The following is a 22,021-nucleotide window of genomic DNA, read 5'->3' on the forward strand; positions in this document are numbered from 1 at the left end:
ACGCAAATGAAGTACGTCTAAATGGATTAAACAATTTGAACGGCCTCAAGTCACGAGGTTAGAGAAAGAAAATAATATGATTACTTAAAAAAAGATACACGTGTCTTACATCATATCGGTTGTCGTTTACAGTTAAAATAATGTTGGTTATTCAAATTTATCTTTTTGATTCAATGGCGTGTTTGTACTCTTTGAAATGTCAATAAGAGTATAATATTTACATTAACTATGCGACATTGTCCTTTTGGCAGTGACCCGAGACTTTATTTTGGGAAATGTTAAATAAATTTTAGAAACCAAAAAGTATGGCATATTATGTGGAAATATTAAATAAGTTTTAGAAACCAAAAAGTATGGCATATGAAGAAGAGGAACCAGGAATGTACTCAGACGAGAACATATTGCTTCACACTCTCTTTCTCTCTCTTATCCTCAAGTGTTCCCGGTTGCATTCGTAGATGTGACGCCCCAAAGCCCAGGGTACGCGTCATTAAATTTTTAAGATTTTGTTACGATTTTATAACCGGTCGCCTGCCTGACGTCAACCTCGTACACTTTGGAAATAGTATTGTTGCATATCAGCTGTTAAGGCTATTCCGTCCGTATTTAGTGGCGTCCCTTAATCTTACCCTTAGAAGGAGGATATGGAGTGACCGTATTCAAGGGCGGTACCACATGCGACAGATAGGAGCCGTGCCACAAGCTTCACTCAAAGAAAATCTATACTATTATTATAAAGAGGTAAGCGTTTCTGAGTTTGTGAGTTTCAATTCTCACGGGAGCCAAGCCCCGGGCAACATCTAGTTCGGGATAAAATAATGCTTACACGTGTCCAAAATTTACAACAAATTAATTATTGCGGTATTTAATTTATCGCCCGATGCAGTGGCGCGCATGTTTGCGTGTCATTTCCACAGTTAATTTCTAACCATATCAATGTTCCTATGTTCTCTATATTGTACGGTGGGCATGGGCAATCAAGTGCACATGTAGGCAATAAACAACTTCCTTCCTTAACTGGGTTGCCAGGTGATATGTCGACCGTTACGTCCAGGTGGGTTTTCATTGAGGTATATAAATGTGCGTAAGTCGAAGAGGTTCAGTCGGTCCCTTTAGGGGTTCCGTGGCCGAATGGCAAAAAACGGAACTCTTATGTAATCGTCGTGTCTGTCTGTCTAGTCGTCCCATGTCACGGCAAATTCTGAAACTACTATAAAAATAAGTTTTTTACCAAACCCCTCTTTCTCATCCTTGCCGGTTGCGTTCGGGGTTTGTGAAGTCGCAAAGCCCGAGGTCAACGTAAAATAAATCCCTTATTTATTTTGTTAAACGTGTGTATTGGGTGCGGATTAATTAGAGAACCGAATAAACATTACTTCCCCAGTGTAACATATTTTAAACTAGGTACAATATCATAAAACGTAAACTTTGCACCGTCCGCAAGCAGACTAGCGCTCATGTTGAACGATAGCCATCGTATCTAAATCTGATATCTTATAAAATGCAAGTAGTTTTATCATTACAGCTGTTATCACTGACATTATATAACTTTTGTTAAATTACACTTATGTAAGGCTTGATTAATGCCGAGGTGAATTACGCTGTCATGGTTATTTATGGTTTATAAGGTGATACTCCATTACACTCGTTGTGTTTAAATGTGGCGGCAAGAGACAAGGATTTATTCCCAGTATTATCCCAATCTCTTCTCAAACAGTTCGGCGCGAACCACGCGCGATCCCATCTACTAGTTGGGTGTGCGCCCGGGCGGAACAGGCCTGTACAATAAAACAGGCGAATTAAACGAATGCATGTGTTATTAAATATTTAATTGTTTTACTATTTACTTATTTATATGACTATCCTAATCCACCAATCGGGCAACAAATGAAGTCACTAATAAAAACTTTAATTACATTTATACAGATTTGATTTTAATTCAACTGTCCTTATAACAAAATCTACATATTTTATCTTGTGAGGGCGCCACTGACTGAAGTTTTCGTTTAGTGTAGGTTAGCTAATCTGTGTGCAAAATTTGTGCACAAATAAATCTCAAATCTGTGTGCAAAAGTTGTCAAGTTGACCAAGTTTATGCAAATAAAGGTTGAGATACTAGCAACGTATTTACCTTTTTCTGACTTACATGTGAATCCTTACTTTGTAATTTTATCGTTATTTGCACAGTCGCAGCATAAATGAAAATGTGTATTGCGAACGCGATAAGCCCATAGGATTTCCTTGTTTAACAGAATCGCATTTTTTTTAAATGCATTCAACCACGGATCTTTATTTGGCCAGACACCCGCATCTTCATAAAAACTATAGAACCAACCAAAATTACTTGTAAACTTGTAACTTTTTATTTTTGATAAAAAATATATCCTAGTAATATTATAAATGCGAAAGTTTGTGAGGATGTGTATGTGATTGGTATGAAATTTGGTACACGGGTAGAATATAACTTGGAATAACACATAGGGTAATTTTTATTTCGAAATTCCTTAGGGAGCTAAGCAACCGGGCGCAGCTAGTATTGCATAATTTGGAATGTTGTACGCGAAAAAGATGGCGGGATGTTATTTATAGTTTTCTGCGAGGGTGACAACATGAAAGAGAACACTCAACTATCGTATCCTGCTGTAACACTAAATAGTACAAAACAAAATCGCCCTCCGATGTTTCTCAGCTTTATTCTTTTAAACCACGCAACGGTAACACTAATAAATAACAGGTATTTTCCCCAGGGGTAAACACACACATAAATGACCAAATGACCCCGTGCGAAGCCGGGCCATGTCGCTAGTCTAGCACTATTTAAATCCGTGGTGCATGCAATCAAGGTGTGGTGCGAAGGTAACGCAAATAACTAGTTAAATTGACACGGCCGTCTGGCCCTAGGTACTTGGTCAATATTGAACATTTTTATCATGAGCGACACGTGTAAAACTCGCGAAGTCCTCAGTAATAAAGATGTCGTTGAGACTGATAGATGACACGAGTTATAATCTGAGCATGTATTTATTAAAACTCATGGTACAAAGGGCGGACTTAATGCTGAAAGCATTCTCTGACAGTCAACCTTCAGGAGAAAATGTAAATAAGTACTCACCGTAGTCACGTAGTCAGTCATAAAATTGGACTACATTATTTTTTTTTCGTGTAATTTCAACGAGTTAGTCGGTAATTCCTATTGGTGATTGGCATAGACCAACACGAATCCACGGCGGGTGATTGGTGATGGATGATAAAGTACCGTGATTTTCTTGTTTCGATCTTTCTAATTGCAACAGATACACAATTAATTGAGTAAAAACAACCTAGACAAAGTTGCGGTGTCAAAATTTACTTAAAGATTTCAACCTCAATTAATGATGTCATCATTATCAATGCCAATCGTGTTCCAAACCCTTCCACGCCTGTTCATGTAATAACATGCATTCATAGAAATCTGGAAATTATAATAGAAACACGCGTGGCGTGTGGTTCCACCCTATAATATGGCCACTCCATATCATCCCGTGTATGTCGTACGAGGCGACTGATAGACAACAATCTCATTCCCAAAGAAGGTTGTCTTCATACAGGCCAGTTATAAAATCACAGTCGGAACAAGCACTAGGTTGTTGGCCCATGCGGCGACAACATCGTGCGACATCGTGCCCCTTCTATGTAACAATCCAATTTCTGTGCACTCATTCTAATTATAATCTATAAATCATAGCACATACTAGTTATCAAATTACGGTTGAGTTTACGCAAACCACTGGGCCGCGGGCCCGCCTTTAATTGATTTATTTCCTTAATGTCTACTGACGCCATACATATTACGAAATAACGTACGGACGTCCATATAGTTGCGGTTGAGTGTAGGCAATTGCTGAAGCGGGTATGACGTACCTGTTTTATGTACGTACTTCAAACAAAACGATTACATTCTGTGTAAAGAGTAGAAAATAAATCGGAACCCCTTTTTTGCTTGCCTGGCAACAATCTTGTTTGTTTATCGACCAATCTTGACCAGTCAATTTGGTATTGCAATGAGAAAAAAAATTAGTTCGTTGAAAATTCGTTTTCTACCCTTCACTAGACATACTGTAATTTATGGATGCAATGTTAAAGAATTTGATATAATATGAATATTTAAAGGTAATACTATCAGAAATGGGTTACACCAAATATGTTCCCAGTTTAAAACCTGGTACAGCCTAGTTTAGGAGCATATCCCAAAACTGACTTGATGTCGTCAAAGAAGATATCGCCAATGGTCTGACAACTAAGGGTACTGAAAACCGTGCGAAGTTCAGAAAACAGTAGAAAAGCTGACCACAGACTGGATTCCGAGATTTTTGCCTTGGCTTAGCTTGGCCACCTGGCTGAAACCTCCTTGGGGATGCTATTGTTTCCTTCGCCTGCCCAGGCTGCGTCGCTTAGTCACCGTGTCAGCCAAGGGAAGATTTGGAGTGGTTTTATTCTAGACACCACAAAATCGGCAAAAGCCAGTATGCCCATATCCATACTAATGCATACCAATATTACAATGATTAAAGGTTTCAATTTTTGTATTTGTTTGTTACCAATAAATTCATAAACTACTGGATAAATTTCAATGAAATTTGGCAAATAGACCTTCAGGAGTAACAAAGGCTTTTGACAAAAGATTTGTATTTTTATGTATTTGTTTCTTACCAATAAATTCATAAAGTACTGGGTCAATTTCAATGAAATTTGGCACATAAACCTTCAGGAGTAACATAGGCTTTTATTTACCGCGGACAAAGTTGTGGCCAGATAGCTATTTTAGTCATACATTCTCAATGCATCTGGTTTGAAGGAAATGAGTCAATTAGGCTACGGAGGCGTGGCAGACTGACGCGGCTGTGCGTAGAGTGCGTGATTATATGATTGATTTTATTGCAGATATATATTGTTGGTAGATTATTGGCTTGCAATTAAATCGATAAAATATAATGATAAAAATAATAGGTGCGCTACGTGTCACTATGGCTTTTAATTTTAATAAATAAATATTAAGGACAAATCACACAGATTGAGCTAGCACCAAAGTAAGTTCTAGACTTGTGTTATGGGATACTAACTCAACGATACTATATTTTATAACAAATACATATATAGATAAACATCCAAGACCCGGGCCAATCAGAAAAAGATCATTTTCCATCACGACCCGACTGGGGATCGAACCCGAGACCTCTCGGTTCAGTGGCAAGAACTTTACCACTGCGCCACAGAGGTCGTCAATGTTATATTGATTATAGAAATTAATATGTGGAGAGAAAATAAACAATATATTTATTTGTATATATACTAGCTTTTGCCCATGGTTTCGCCCGCGTTAATTTCCCGGGATGAACGGTACCCTATGTCCTTCTCCATACTTCAATCTACATGTATGCAAAATTTCAAGAAGATGGTTGCATGAAGAGGTAACACACAAACAGACATACTTACTTTCGCATTTATTAGTATAGAGATATATGTATATCCTAACTAATATATATAATATATATAAATGTTAAGTTTGTTCAAAAATTATGGCTTAAATACAGATAGTATTTAAGCCATAATTTTTGAACAAACTTAACATGAAAATAGCATGAAATCCACTTTTGTCCAATATCAAATGTCGGATGTAAATTAAAATAATGCATCCGATATTATGCGTATTTAGCTCGCATGCATCGCGTACTTATCATGTAAATGTGCAAACACGATATATCATACCTACATACATATTTAAATGCTGTGATGTGAACTGATACGACCAACAGCATTGTGCATTATGCCAGCTCTAAATGCATGATCGTGGCAAATTAATACATTGCTGGTTTTCAACTTCGTTGATACATAGCTTGTGTCAAAACTAAGCAATGCACGTCGACTCTATCATCCTAACTAATATTATAAATGCGAAAGTAAATATATTTGTTAACTGTTCACTCTTTTTGTCTTCTTGAAATTTTGCATATGTAGTGTGAAGTATTGAGAAGGACATGGGGCCTTTGCGGAAAAATAACTGGTCCAGTGGGAAATTTACGAAGCCGCGGGCAAGAGCTAGTTGCCGATAAAATAAAGCTGGCATTAATTTACAAGCTTAATTAGTTTTGTGTCAAAAATCTCACACAAAAACTAAACCTAATGTTGAGGTCGATGTTCGGCGAGCATTTGTAAACTTATTAGAGCCAGCCCTATTGCTCAGTCGTGTTCCGTTGCATCGATGCAGCACGTTGTAGCCCCATTGTGCTCCGTTGTTTTCTATAGGTAAACACTGACGTGCGTTGACGTACCTCCATACAATTTCTGCCTTATCCGACGACGGATGTTAACGTGACAGAGGACCGCGGAGCGTAACGAGCTCTTAGCAACCAAACTATACCCATCTTCTGTATCAAACGCTAACATGGCATTACGCTCAGATCTATGATGCTATTAGTAATTATTTGTCATATCAGATAGTGACAATATACATAGTGTGACAGAGAGTCGGCATCCATTCATTGGGCTTTGTCGCCAAGTGTCGTCATGCAAAGCAAATTTTGCATGACGACACTTGGCGACTTGCAAAAAATCACGAGAGTTATTCATCTCAGAGCACCGACTTCAATAGCATCAAGCAAGCACTTAGACGCTTGAGCCGAGCAGTATCGACAGTTTCTAGAAAACATAGAGTGATACGACTTAGCCGGGTAGATACACAAACATGGTCTGATATGTTTGATAACACTATCGGTGACTGATAAAGGCGAAGGGCGACATCTAGTCTAACCGCGACAAGCATTAGTGTTTGTTCATAAATTAATGTCGGAGACCGGATATACACGTGCAAGTAAAACGGGAAATTAGCTGGCTGCCGTTTATTTGCCGTGCCAGTAGCTGGCCTGCAATTCCGCCTATAAACATAGACAAAGATTGCAATATGTATTCAATATAGAACATCAGAATCGTGAATCCTTAAGGATTGGGGATTAAACGCAAGGTCGACTGCGCTCTTGCCTCATTGTCCTTACTTTGTGCCGCGAATGGCGCCTTCAGTGAACAAACCCATTGCCATGGTGCACAAGTCAATGTCGTTGGTAATGCTATGGAAGGCCCGACATAGTCAATGGCAAAATACTCCCACCTTTGAGCCTCGAGATTGCTCGCCTATGAGAGGAATCTCAATTTATTTTCTGAAACTTCAGCCCTTTCCTTTGATTTACTTTTGGGGGCGTCCAGAAAACGTGGTTATTTTTTTATTTTCTGATCCCTAATTTTCCAATTATTGCCTTCTTGTCCATATCATTTGGACTGAGAGAAAGGGAGTCCTCTTGTCTCTGTCATCTGTGGGCTTTCCCAGAATTTTCCCAGCCATAAAGCTTAGGTCCCAGGGGACGCATTCCAGATATTTTAGCTGAACAAATATATTTTTTTGCTGGGCGATACCAATACTTTGCTGACCGTTTAAATAACACCCCTTAGCTTTTACATTAAAGCTTTAAAAAACACGTAACGTCAGCATACAACATAACTCATTTTAATTATGTAACCGTTCAGCTCTAAATAAAAATAAAAAACAATCTTATAAATGCAAATTTTTAAAATACGTGTTAGCGTGCGACTAAAGCACTTTATGTTATAACGTAAAGCTATGAGTGGTTTTAATTGATTAAAATATGCATTTATTTATAATATTTTCCGCGTAGTTTTAACGATAGTAAATAAACACGTGATGTTGCTCCTGTTTTGGTGTAGAAATATATACATAAAATATCCTACAATTTCACAAGTGACTTCACTCGCGTGACCCAATAACCGCATCAATCATAAAACGTTGCGAAAACCTAAATTTAGAATTAAAATAGTTTTCATTTCGAGACCAATTAATTTACATAACCACAATATTATAAATGACGGGCCAATTTATGCATGCAGAAACTACTGTGGTCACAGTTCCAATATAGAGGTTTAGGATCGTTGCCTAAAACCGGCTTACCTCACATTGTTCCCCTTTTTAGAAGGCGACCTCACATTGTCTCTTCAATGGTTGAATGAACCTAAATAAAATCTTTATGTACCGGTCGATAATTGGGGGTTCTACGGTCAAGTTTTTTTAAGTAGCTACAACATGTCTCACTAGGCGAAAGCCTCCACGCTCTCCTTCCATGTCTCTGACCTTTTCCTTTTATCATTTGTCGAAATCTTTAAGTTCATCCGACCATCTAGTCCTAAGCCCGCCTCGTGTTCAGTTTTCAGGTATCCACGTGGTAAGAATGTGAGCGAAAGAATTATAAAAGGAAAAGAGAAAAAAAATATAAACGAAAAAGATAGAAGAAATGGAGCGAACTTAAAATTATAAAAGTAAATGAACAGGGCCAAATTTAAAAGCGAGATCATAAACATATCTCGATATAGAAAGTTCCAATACTCCTGTGCGGTTATAAATAGTTAATGTACCCTCAGATATAGAACGTGTACATCATACGCGAAATAAATTTCCAAATAACCGTGAAATTTGCATGTGCATAACATTTGTCATGCAGATGAATATAGAATACTTGCATTCCGGATTCGCCATACATATTACAAAGTTACTTCACGCGGTAGCGAGTGTTCATTCTGTTGCCGATAAATTTCATACTATTTACTATACTAACAGATGTCGAAGAGATTTGTATATTCAAAAAACATAGTATTTTGTTATCAGTTACAAAATCAATGTTAAACTACTGAAATATTGGCACAGAAATAAATGTGGGAGAATTACTAGATTCTTGTATTATTTTTTTTATATTTTATGAAAAAGCAGAAATAATTAAAAAATATAAGACGACGAAATAAATTATAACAGCCATATTTCGTGGAACAGTTTAATTTCAGTTCCTAATAATTTTAAATCAGACTTTCTTAATGAAATACGGACCTTTTAATAACCTCTTGGCTCAATTTGAATAACCGCGCCAAATTAATATTTTAATGCGACTATAAAAATTCACCTCAGAATTTCATCATAGTCTCCGGTATTGCAAATTAGTTTTAGGATTATTCATGTATTCCATAGTTATAGAACTGTACCAAATGTGTGCCAATGTATTCATGACCTTTGAACAAAAGAGTAAAGAATTCATATAATGGCATTACTCGATACGCTGAATGAAACAGACGGATTTTTAAAGGAAAGAATTACTTTATATTTCTCACTGTAATATTGAAAATAATGTTACATTAAGATCTGATAAGAAATATCGAAATATTTCTCAACTTTTAAAAAAAATATAAATGTATCTAGAATTCAATGCATTATTTTTCGATAGGTAGTCAGATTATCAAATGTAATGCGCGCTCGTTCGATTGGAGTGTGTATATATGTGTGTGTGTGTGTGAGCGAGGGATCTTCAGTGTTATGTGGCTTATATCAAGCAGCGCCTTCGACCTGATGTCAACAAGATTAGAGAAGATAAAGACGAATGACGTCTCTGGGATCGGAAATTGCATAAACAAAACGAATGTGGAAAGTGCAGACATGGCTAGTCGAAAGGTTAAGGTAAAGACACTTCACGGTGACCTCAGATAACGTTATCACTGTGAGGGCATAAAGGTCATATTGACGTTAATGTGGAAGTGGTGGTGGTCAAGTGGTTAAGACTAAGAAGCCTCTGACGCAAGAAGATTCGAGACGTATGCAGACAGGTTCAATCCGACTCACTTTAGACACAATTGGTTACCGGTGAAAAAAATATGAGGATTATACATTATACTTTGGTAGATTTATCAGCTAGTGGAGACGACAGTGTCAGTACCACTCAATTAACATTGCTAAAAAGTCGTTTCAATCCACACAATGACACCGACACGAGCATAACTCACGAAGAAGAATGACTGAAATCGACGCGTGCACAAACTCACGTACAGGGAAAGCAAACCTATGAGTCACACAGTCTCGCACCGAATTCTATAATTAATAAACTTGTTGTCACAGCTTGGCCGTTAACCATTACGTAATTTTCTTCAGGCTTGTGTACTTTGATGTCATGCTTTTCAGGGGGTTCAACCAAGGTCTTTTTAGATGCACAAGATAATGAATTGCATATAACGACAGTGTTATCAGTCGTATAAAAAATAAGTAAATATGCTTAAGAATATGATAATGATAGATGTGAGATTAGTGTCACGGTGGTGTATGTATAAGCAATGTACAATATATGTACAAACGAGTAGGTTTTAATTATGATTCGTATAAATACTTTAAAAAGTCTACTATATTCGTCAATTATATTTATAACAGAACTAACCGACCAACATCCGAAATAGCATAATTTGAAACAACATTTTAATATGATGCAAATGCCGAAAAAATAAATTTAACCATTCAAAATTCTAAACCAATTTTTAATAATGAACGTTTCCGCTGAAACCTACTGACTGAATACTTCCTGAAGATACGTTTCTTTACATTTAATACATAATTTATTGATACATATAACATATATGCACACATGCAATACCTACAACTAATGCGCTTCTTCTTAAGCGTTGCCGACTTTAAAAAAAACTAATAGGACTTATTCTTGAAGGATTGTTTGATAAAATTTCAATAAGGCTTTTTTCTTTGTTTTTGCCCCTTCTACCAAGGCCTGCAGTAAGGGCATATACATATAGGCAGACACTTTAGTTGCGCTGAGGGAAGTCAACAACGAAATATACTCTTAAATGGACAACACTCGACGGCCACCTACTCGACACTTAGCACTAAGCGTGTATCACAGGTCCGATGGAAACAAACACAGAAACTGACAAACACATCTAGAAACAAACATATGTGATCATAAATAAAAATATTTGCCCACTCTGGGAATCGAACCCAGGAGCACCAGTTAGCAGACAAGACAGATAAATTCAGGTCATCAAATATAAAACGAAAAGAACTTACCCTTCTGTGGAACTTGCTCTCGTCGTAAGACCTCTCCGCGCAGAGGTTGTATATCTTGTAGTGGTCCTTGTGCATCTGTTCCAGGAACCTGTACACCTCGTCGATGTGGTTCCTGTACACCGCCTCCAGCCTCTCGGCGGGGAAGCCCATCGCTATCAACCTGTCTGTTATGTCTGTATGGATCGTTGAGGAAATTATTTTTGAGAAAAACAAATAAACAAATATCTTCTTATGAAGTATTATTGGTAAAACAGATTTTATTTAATTAAAGTACACCAATTTATTGAACTACACAAAAATGTGATGAAATTAAAACTTTAAAAATGTTTTACCATAAATTATGGTACTGACAATACCACAAATCCACGTTATTTTAATAAATCAGGGTTACCATTATATAAATTGTTTTATTAACGATCGGTCGATGAGTGATCAAAAATTAAATACATTTTTCATGTTCTTCTGTTAGTTTTATGCCAGATTTAATACAGAAATATCCCGCTATCACACAGTCAAAGCCTACTACCACCTTAGTAATTGTCTTTTAATCAAATTAATGTTTTTCGCATCTAAAATGAAAACTAAAGTTACAATGTAGCCCGTTATTAGCGCTCAAACTTGTTGTTTACCCGCGACTTAACAGCGGAGTATTATAATAGCTTCTGACAGCATAATTATATTGCCACACCAGATTACTAAGTCCAATACTTTTGTGTTATATCCCATTAAGTCGTCTTTGGTCATCTTTTCAACATGATTTTCATACAAACTTTCACCCTCCATAATAGTCTTTTGGGGGTTAATTAAATAAAAGCGTATGTTTGAACGGAGGTTTTAACTACATGCATACCAAATTTCATCAAAATTGGTCCAGCGGTCTAGCCGTGAAAGCGGAACAGCCAGACAGACTTTCCCATTTAAAATATTAAGTATGAATGATTTGTACGTATTGGCGAGATGACAGAGTCCAAATCCCGGCTTAGTCTAGTAGCTCCAGGGAAGTATTCTTGTAGCCAATGTCAATATATAATCTGATGAGACGATGCCAGATTTTAGACAAAATATTATCAAAAGGCCAACGTGATGAGTATTACATTGTTAGCAAGGCATACAGAATCAAGAGATTACTAAATTTCAAATTACATTGTAGCAATGATTTATTAAGAATCTTTTTATAGATTCTATCTTTATATGGATTGTATTTACTTATAGTCTTATATTCTTTTTTGTTAATTTAGAAGATTTCACGAGAATTGTCATTGCGTTTAGACAACCTTTTGAAGCATTCGTGTATATAAGCTTGTAGTCGTACATGATACAGACAAATGTCAATTTACTAATTGATCTCCAAATGTTACCCGATGAAATTCGGAATGTCAAAGTTAACTGTGACAGAAGAAGGTTGGAATTTGAACTCAGCTGGGAACATGATTATGCGCCCAAGTTGGGATGTTTACGATAACCCGAGCAATGTAGCTTGAACATCTTTGAGATTATTCCGGATATAAAACATGTGATAGCTCAGAAACTGCATACTGATAAGGTATATCAAATAGCGAAAAATTTCAGGCGAGATAAAATCTTATATTATACGTAAATATGCTGGTACTATGTGCAACTAAGCTGTGTTAGATTGTTTCATTGAGCGAATGGATACAACAATAATTGGGTCGATTTATTTTTATGTTATGAGAAAAAAAGGTAGTTTCCTTCCGAAATTGTCCGATATTGATACATTTTTGTCAATGACACAACATCAACTAGAATAGTAAGATTCCCGATTCAAATTCTCACTTTGAGTGCAAAATGAAGGCCAAAACGTAAATTTAAATGTTAAAGAAACCACCTCTTACGATTTATCTTTGTACAGTATCGTCATTTTGTGTAATTCAGGACATCGACTCGTGTCGACACGAGGACAACGAGGGTGGAAAATTACACGAATTACAAGATTAGAACCAAATACGATTAAACATCTATCATGCGTAAATTACAAATTTAGATTTCAACTGGCTCATCTCTAAATGGAATCTCATACGGATTTATCGTATCATCTTTTCCGAAAAGGTCGTTTATTTCACGCTTCAAGGCTTCATGCTCTAGTGATTGTGGTTGCAGGAATCCAGAAAAAAAATGAAACGTTATGGTTGTAGTTTATTATCTCCAAAAAACTATAGTTATCATTTTGTTCGATCAATATAAAATGCAATGTTATTATCTTTTAGTCATGACTTAATGTTATTTTAAATTAAAATGGAAAACATATATCTAGAAAATAAAGTTACGAATATTTTTACGGACAGATTTTTGAATGTTAGAGATAATAAGATACAATTTTCATATGACTTTTCGGATATTTGCAAAGGAAGCTTCACGCCTATCTTGTCATTCGCATTAACTTTCACATAATTTCCTCTCATTCTCACACCGGAGTTGCCGTTTCAGAAGAACCTGGCCTTAAGGGGCTACCTCGAGGCCAGTCTAAGGGGCACTTAACTTTATAAAAAATATTTTAAATCCAGAAAACAAAGCCATTTTCCGAGAAACAAATCCGAAGCAGAGCGATTCTGTTTATAATTTCAGATTAAAAAAATAAACAAAATTTGAAAACAACACCGATCGCTACAAGCAAATTAAATGAGTGACGATTTGAGGAAAATACTAAAGAATAAAAAAAATATTTTCGAAAAACCCAAATGACCCATTAGTTGTTGAACTCAAACTTTACATATATACAATACAATTAAACTATTGATGTACAGGTGTTTTAAGTGATCTTTGCATTATCTGTATTAGTGGTCGTTCGTACGGGCGTAAATTTTACGTCGCGGTATAATCCGAAATTTTTCAGCTTTATAGGTACTCATACAGCGTAGTCATTGAGCGTTATACGCTCAAAATCATTGACGGATTTTTTTTCGGCTTTATTGATTTGTATGTGTAAAAAGCTGACATTCGTCAACGCGGATCTTGACGCGACGTAAAATTTACGCCCGTGCGAACAATCACTAACACCGACAATGCAAAGATGACTTGAAACATCTGTACATACTAAATTGAAGGGTAAATGCAAACATTAACATTATTTCATCTGATCCTTGGCTCACAACATGTGTTGAGAAACTGTAAGAGCTGTGTGTAGTCTCCTTACATATTGTAAAACAAAATCCACTGCCGCGTCTGTCTATCGGTGTGTCAGTTCGCGATAAACTGAAAAACTTGATTTTCATGCGGTTTTCACCAATAGATAATGTGATTCCAGAGGAAGGTTAGGTGTATAATGTATTATGTTTTTACACTAACTGCTAAATTAAAATAAATAAATGTGTAACCACTTTGGTACTCTACATTTCTTTTCACGATAACGAATAGTAATTTGGACGAATACCTCTTGTACGCTAAATGTGATTGTATATTGTCTGCAATCGCTAAGTTCACGGCTCCCGACCTGATGTATCTACTCAATCCACGTGGTATGTACGACGGATTTTATCAAACTATGATAGGGCTGACAGTCGGACGAAATATTCTAGTAATAAAAAACAAAATCTCCATTGATGAAATCTGAGGGCCAACGCTACCGCTGACACTGCACGTACTCATTGGTAAAATTAAAATTTCCAATACAATTCAAACATAGGCTACTTATAGAATATAACCTGGAATAACACATGCACTTTTTATCCCGAAATTTCCACGGGAGCGAAGCCCCAGTACGAAGCTAGTAAGTAAAAAATAGCTAAGCTAGTCAAGATTGAAAGAGCATTTCTTTTTAGAAAGATATAGAAATTTTAAAACTTATAGTCGGTTTACATATTTTGGCGTAACATTCGTCATAAAATTTGACATTTATAAATATTGAGTAGGAATTGAACTAGTGTATAATTAACTGTAGTATTATATTTATTGTAGTATTACACACAATTAACCTTCAGTGAAGTATCAAAAGATGCGCACATTACATATGAATAACTGTCGCGCGCTGCCATGTTTTCGAAGTAATATTATATAAGTAATAATTATTTGAAGAGAATACAGAAAATTGCAGAAAAGACGCATACTCGCCCATGCATGTTTTTATACAAACTTTTACTCTTCTTATTGAGTAAAACTTACCTAAAACACCCACAGGAATCACCCTATCTATTTATAAAACCCGCATCAAAATCCGTTACGTAGTTTTAAAGATCTAGGCGTGTGCCTATCCCCTATCTATATAGGGATAGACAGACATCCGGAAGCGACTTTGTTTTATACTATGTAATAAAGATTTTTTTAAATCTCCAATTCTGTCAACCCTATCACGACCGCGTTTTAGGCATAAATAATTTATTTATGCCATATAGACACAACGACCTGTCCAATTCTGTTTTAGTGAAGAAAAATGATTGACGTAACAAATAACATTCCAGGCCCGTCTTAGGTCAAAGGTTGTTATATCATGTTTTCCATTCTATTTCTTTTTAATTCGTGTTTATTTTAGGGTTTGATGGCTTTCAAAATCACTCGATTCATTTAATTACCATAGACCAACACAGCGATTTACAGGACTATTTACGAGATATCATTTGACTTGTAATATATGTTTGTTCGAATAGAATCATGCGATTAGTTCTGATGAAGATCTTTAGCCGATTGATGTGTATCAAAATTGCTCTAGAATAGGATCAATCCATATCCGCCTGTTGTTATCGTACGATAACCTAAGCAAATATAAAAGCATAGACAAATAAGCAACAAAAGCATTTCTAAATAGCGTTGATCTTCAAGATCTTCATCAAAGTGGGCTTCGGGCCTCACATACGCGAATGTAACTGGGGAACTTGCGAGGATGATAGAGAGGTCTTCAGCCAATTGACTTGAAAAATACATCTAAGCGAGGGTGTGGATTGGTCCTATTTTGTAGCGGGAATCACATGGCGCCCAAATCAATGAATAAGTCTAGTTGTCATAGATTTAAATATATTATTTGTTTTTTTTATCCACAATATAATTAAATTAAAAATGGCTTATTATGTAGTTTGATTATAGGTATCAAGTTTTTCTGGAACTGCATTCGAAATACCAATTAGTATTGAAATGTTAATTAAACTATAATAATGTTCCACACGTGTTAAGTAGCACGTTCACCTTTTGTTATTGATATATACATTCAAACATATATATATACTATACATTCAAACATCCAATACCGAGCTCAAACGCGCGTTGAAATTACGCCCGTGCGAACGAGGGACTTATAGGTACTACAACATTTTAAATAAATTTCTGCAAATTCCACAATTATCTATTAGGCTGGCGTAGCACCAAAACACAAAAGTTTTATAAGCACATATTTTGTATATAATATTAACTTTATAGGAGTTATTTTAATTTTCTTTTTATTTATTACTCTGTAACAAATTAAATGTATTTGTGTAGGTACCTATATTTCATGTTAAACGTGGTTAAACTTTTAATTAATATTTGCTTGTAAAATATAAATGCGGTAGTTTGGATGCCAATGCGAGTAAGGATGTACGAATATTTATGCCAGGGTGATTGGGGCGAATTCGCTATGAATTTGGGTAGGTTTATGTGCTTTTGACTGTACATATGTGTAAAGATAAAGGTGTAAACATCTCCAGTCCACAATCTCGATCCTTTGTTGTATCTCGAAGACACAAAATCTGTACTGACAGAATTTTGATGAAATTTAAATTCATCATGAAGGTAAGACTGGAGCCCGCTCTCCAGACGACTTTTTGTTGCAAGTTAACCTAAAGGTAACATATATTGCTATTTCATTCATCGGTAGGTCGACCTCTCCTATGTACAGTGCGGTATAACATAGGTTTAACGTGTCCTCACCATATAATTATGCTAGCGATGAAAGGGATAGCAAAAAAAAAATACATGTCAAAAAACTTTTGATCAAAAACTTCTTGAGTAACTAGCTCTAGTCTTACTGATGTAGCTTTTGTGCTTAGTATTTCAAGCATGAAGTTATATCACTAAGACTAGACTAACTACATAAACTACTGTATATAAAACACTTTCTATTACAAAAAAAATCTCATAGGAACACAGCTCCGGAGCGCTACTATAGTTGAAATAGAATTGCAGACTAACTTTTGTCAGGTCAAATTTTGCTTACAAAATATTAAAATGGCGACTCGGTTGATGGCTTTTTAATGATTTATTGATATAATTACATAAAAGTTATAACACTAACAAAACGTGCCGTTATTACTATGACACGGCAGATAAATTATACGCTAATTACACTATATTTTTAATCAAATTAATTGATTTATGATCCTTAATAGCTGATCGTGATCTGTCATTTATTGTTTCTCGACAATTTGTCTTCCTACATTAGTGTAGACCATTTTCATTTTTTAATTAACCTATATTGTCCTGATTACATAATGGTCACATATTAAGATTCGTAGACTAAGAATTCAAATTCAAATCATTTATTTAGAAATTAGACCTTCACAGGCAATCTACACTCGTCAATTTTTATATTTACAGTTATTTCTCACAAACTACAAACTACTGCCATTTTTCAGAACGACCACTGCTGAGAAGAAAAAGAAAGAAGCGTCAGATGAACAGCAAACCACTCGTGTGAGTGAGATAATCATAATCGCAGTGCGTTCGGGAACTTATTCGAAAGTTATAGTTTGAAGTTAACTGAATTTGGGCGTTTTGGATATCCTTACAGTTACCGAAATCGACGCTATAATTTATAAGTATAATATATTCGAAAGTCAATGCAAAAAACGCACAATACTATAGTGGACGTGTACTTGCTGCGTTAAACATTTGTATGCGTAGCGTCTACATAGCTAGATAACCTAGACATGCAGCCTGTCGGCTGTAGCCTATTGCGATTCGCGAACATGTGTAATGACGACATGGCACGTAGTCGCGGAGAATGCTTTTAGGGTTCCGTAGTAATCTTAATCTCCTATTTTTCTGTTCGATTCGCCCAAAATTTTACAGGAGTCCTGGATATGTAGCCAATATTTTTTATTTGTACTGTCATAATGCCAGTGAGTGGTCAATTTTCTTAACTTACCTCAAAATTTCTTATTTCGCTAACTATGCGATCCATGTTTAAACATGGATCGCATCGCTTCCATTCCTATCAAATCAAAGTAATGGCCATTATTCGAACATAATTAATCATTAAGCATTAGGTCCTATTTTTAATTATATATATATATATATATATGTTGTTATGTATATGTATACCTATGGGTTATTGACCTGAAATAAATTATTATTAAAAATATATATTATATTCATAAGATAAAGCGCAGGAAACCGATTTATACAGCCGCAAAGTTTGAAATAACATCCAAGCTGAAAGGCGGTGCGAATGAAGCCACAAAATTTCGCCGGTTCCAGGAGACCACCCTGTTCCCTGTTGCCAAGCGGCGGTTGCCAGGGCCTGCCAGTTCCTAGTGCTTCCCTCGAACTACAAAATACACACGCACAGAAGGCTACCTCGCACACTCCTTATCCTGTAAGGAATAAAAACGTGATACTGTATCGTGATAAAGAAACGAGTCATTTCATCTGCATAATTACCTCTAATCTACTTAGAGAAATGGCTTGTATCAGAGTAGATATTTTTTTGTCCATATAAGGGCTACGATGTCCAAGAGATGTGAATAATAGAGGCCGTTTACTCGCGGTATATCAATATCCCATGTCCATAAAACAATGTAAAGTCATATTTTTATTCAAGTTAACTCTTTAATTTGCACCCAGTGCCTCAGTAAATGATAGAAGTAGAGCGGACTCAATAGAATTCAATTGAAACCTTCAGAAGGAAAACCAAACGGGCGAGTTATATATACGAAACTTCTTGTTAACTTCAAGGCTTTGTGACATTGAAATTTATAACATACCGAGATGCGGACTACTTTAATGTACTCGCTACGTTATGTCATAAAAAAAATAAACGACAATGAAAATTTGCATTTGACAAACATGAAATATATTGTTGTTAGTATATAAAAACAAAAACCTCATGTACTATAACTGCGTATATTCTTATGGTTTCTTAATAGTTTACTAAAGTTTTCCCGTTCAGAAAAATATAACTGCGGTACTCCAAAATTCAAACGAATTGACAGAATTTTGCTAATTTTGTTATTTTAAACAATACAATTCGAATTTCGTTTAAAAATATTAATGCTATAGGCCAGTAACAAAAAATGAATTAGAAACTATTGTCTCAATGAATCGTGAATTTAAGCGTTAGACAGAACCGGATGGTGCCACGCTGTGCCGCAGGTCGGCCCAACCAGCCAGTTGCTAAGCGAATCTAACCTTGTACCGAAAGAAAAACAATAACTCCACCATTTTTATCGTGTAACTGTATTGTTCGAATCGAATGGGAATTAATAAAATAGGTGACGCGACGCCCACGACGCGCCAGTGGCACAAACTTAGTTTTTATTGATTTAATTATATGTATTGCAAACAGTATAACATTATATAAATTACTGTCACCATTACGCCACATGAGTATATTAATTTTACTTAACCATAAACCTTTATCAAGATATTTAGCGACCAACATTTAAAACATTGTTGCGCCAATTCATCTTCACCTGCGCTTTGGAAGTCGGCGGTCGACTTAGGGTGAGATGCACCGTCAAAGTTGAAAATGCAACTCACTCTTTAGTTCTAAATATTTTTTTGACCTCAATATGACATATTATCCTAAGTTTAATAATCAATTTTGAATACCATGAAGAAGATTTTGGTTTGATATAAAAAGTTTGTCAAACATAAAATGACAGGGGCTGACTACGACTTTATAATAGTAAAGAGAGCGGTAATATTTTAAGAAAGTTAAAAACACCTCGCACAGTAACGCTAGAACCAATTACTTAATTATAGCATACCCCGTCAAAAAACGACAACGTAAAAAATGATGGGTTTAATACGTTTGATTCAGTAAATGCAAGAATCCGCGAAATTCATTCAGATTCTATAAAATGACATATTTTATTATAACTGCAAGCGCCTACGAAAGTTTGTGAAGATGTTTTTGCACGGTCACAAATATTCTACTGAACAGGACTTTTTTTTATTTGTAAATAACAAAAATCTGTCATTACTAGAATCCAATCTTGTAACGACAGATTCTATAAAATCTGCGTTTGTAGATTCCTCAAATGTTTTAAACTCGTGTGTTATTTCCAAAATCGATTATGAATCGTAAATAAATAACCCCAAAAGCTAAATAATAATCTTGCGCGAGTCAAATTACAGACGAAGAAAAAATCCGAGACCTTTTTTCATAGCTGACATCAAATTTTGTGGTTTCGTAACAGCGCAGCCGTCAAATAATAATATATAAATTTTATAACTTGAGAACTCTGCTCACTATGCATGTGAGTGAACTGACCTATGAATATAAATTCATAATTAAACAATTTCAGACCTACGCGAATTTGCGTTGACTATCAAACTTGGAAATCATTTAATGTCGTTGTGGGCAACTTATATTTACTTATTAGCGGCCCGCCCGGCTTCGCTCGGGTAAAACCATAATAAAAAGAAAGCCTATGTCACTACTGAAAGTTTCGCCTATCTCTGTGCCAAATTTCATCAAAATCGGCCTAGTATTTTTTGAGCTTATCCATTACTAGCGTCTCGCCCCGGGTTCACTCGGGTAAAACCACAATAAAAAGTAGCCTATGTCACTCCTGAAAGTTTCGCCTATGTCAGTGCCAAATTTCATCAAAATCTGCCTAGTAGTTTTTTAGTTTATACATTACAAACAAAAATATAAATCTTTTCTCTTAATAATATATTCGTATGGATTATATTCAGTAAGATCACCTTTATAATCGTTTGTAATAACTACGATATTTTTTCGTCTAGCAAATTCCTAAAACATTTGCTTTTACTGGGGATAAGGCCGCCTTTTATTTAAATCAATTATTTTAAGCTATGTGTGATACATTTCGTATATATACTATGTAATTTGTGCAATAAAATATTGTTGTATTGTATTCTAGCTGGAAAACAGCCTGTTCCGTGATATCATCAGAGTCATTACTGCATCTTCATACTCGGAGCATAAAAAAAGACTTGAGACACATAATTGCGATGCAAGACAGTAAAAATGACTTTTCACATTGTGTTATACAAAGAGCGACGCTGACAAGCGGAACAGGAACAATGATGTAACATTAAAAGAGAGCCAAATGAGCGCTCAGTCTAGATTTTTTGCTGTGCATTTTTTTTCAACTTGATGATTGACGCCCGGCGCCTAGCAACAGCATATACCTATTAGTTACTTTTTATATGCTAGCAGAGAACATCTTTGCATACCCTCAGCTGCGTGTGGTTCCGCCCTAGAATAGGACCACATCCACACACGTGGATGTGGTACGAGGCGACTAAGGAACATGAGGCTTTAACAGCTGGTAGACAATGATAGCATTCCTAAAGAGGGTTGACATCAGGCCGGTTGTAAAATTATAGCGAAATCTTCCAAATTATATGGCAATTTTTTACGCTAACCCTGGGCTTTGGGGCGTCACAGCTCCGAATTAGATCTGCAATTCCGTATTTTTATTTCACGAATTTTTATTATTTCCGTATTATCGCCAAATTATTTTGAAATTACACTTTTTTCTGTGTATTGAAAACCGGTCGCACAATGTGTTAATTCTCAATTAGATACAGCAACGATCTACAATCAAATGCGATGTAAACATTTTGTAATTCGAATTTCTCGTATACGAATTGGCGATGTAATGAGTTTATGGGTATATGACATTTTAAAATCGAGCCCGTGACCCGTATTGGATGTATTCTATTCTGTCGATTGCCACATCGCATGGCGACCCGTACGCGGGAGACATATTAAATTACCTTGCAATTTTTCACGATCGATGACCATGCAGTGGCCGCACAAATTCGACACACAACATTTCTGAATGTAACGTAGGTAAAAATTGTAAAAATGTATAGCAGTAATAAAGTAGATGTTCCTACAAGTCGACAAAGCTGACTAAACGGCAAATAGTGCCGATTATCGAGCATCTAACTTTGTAACGGATGAATCACATTCAA

At 35.8% G+C, this 22,021-nt stretch overlaps 1 protein-coding gene across 3 annotated transcripts in view; it reads right to left on the reverse strand.

Annotated features, from left to right (window-relative positions):
- Positions 1-22,021, reverse strand: part of Pten (Phosphatase and tensin homolog) — a 51,939-nt gene that overhangs the window by 18,414 nt on the left and 11,504 nt on the right. For all 3 annotated transcript variants that reach the window (XM_053755194.1, XM_053755195.1, XM_053755196.1), the window contains exon 2: positions 10,928-11,100. In XM_053755194.1, coding sequence (XP_053611169.1) covers positions 10,928-11,100 — 173 coding nt within the window. The remainder of the gene's footprint in view (positions 1-10,927; positions 11,101-22,021) is intronic.

Source organism: Plodia interpunctella, chromosome 14 (assembly GCF_027563975.2).
Source record: "Plodia interpunctella isolate USDA-ARS_2022_Savannah chromosome 14, ilPloInte3.2, whole genome shotgun sequence".
Lineage (NCBI taxonomy): Eukaryota > Metazoa > Arthropoda > Insecta > Lepidoptera > Pyralidae > Plodia > Plodia interpunctella.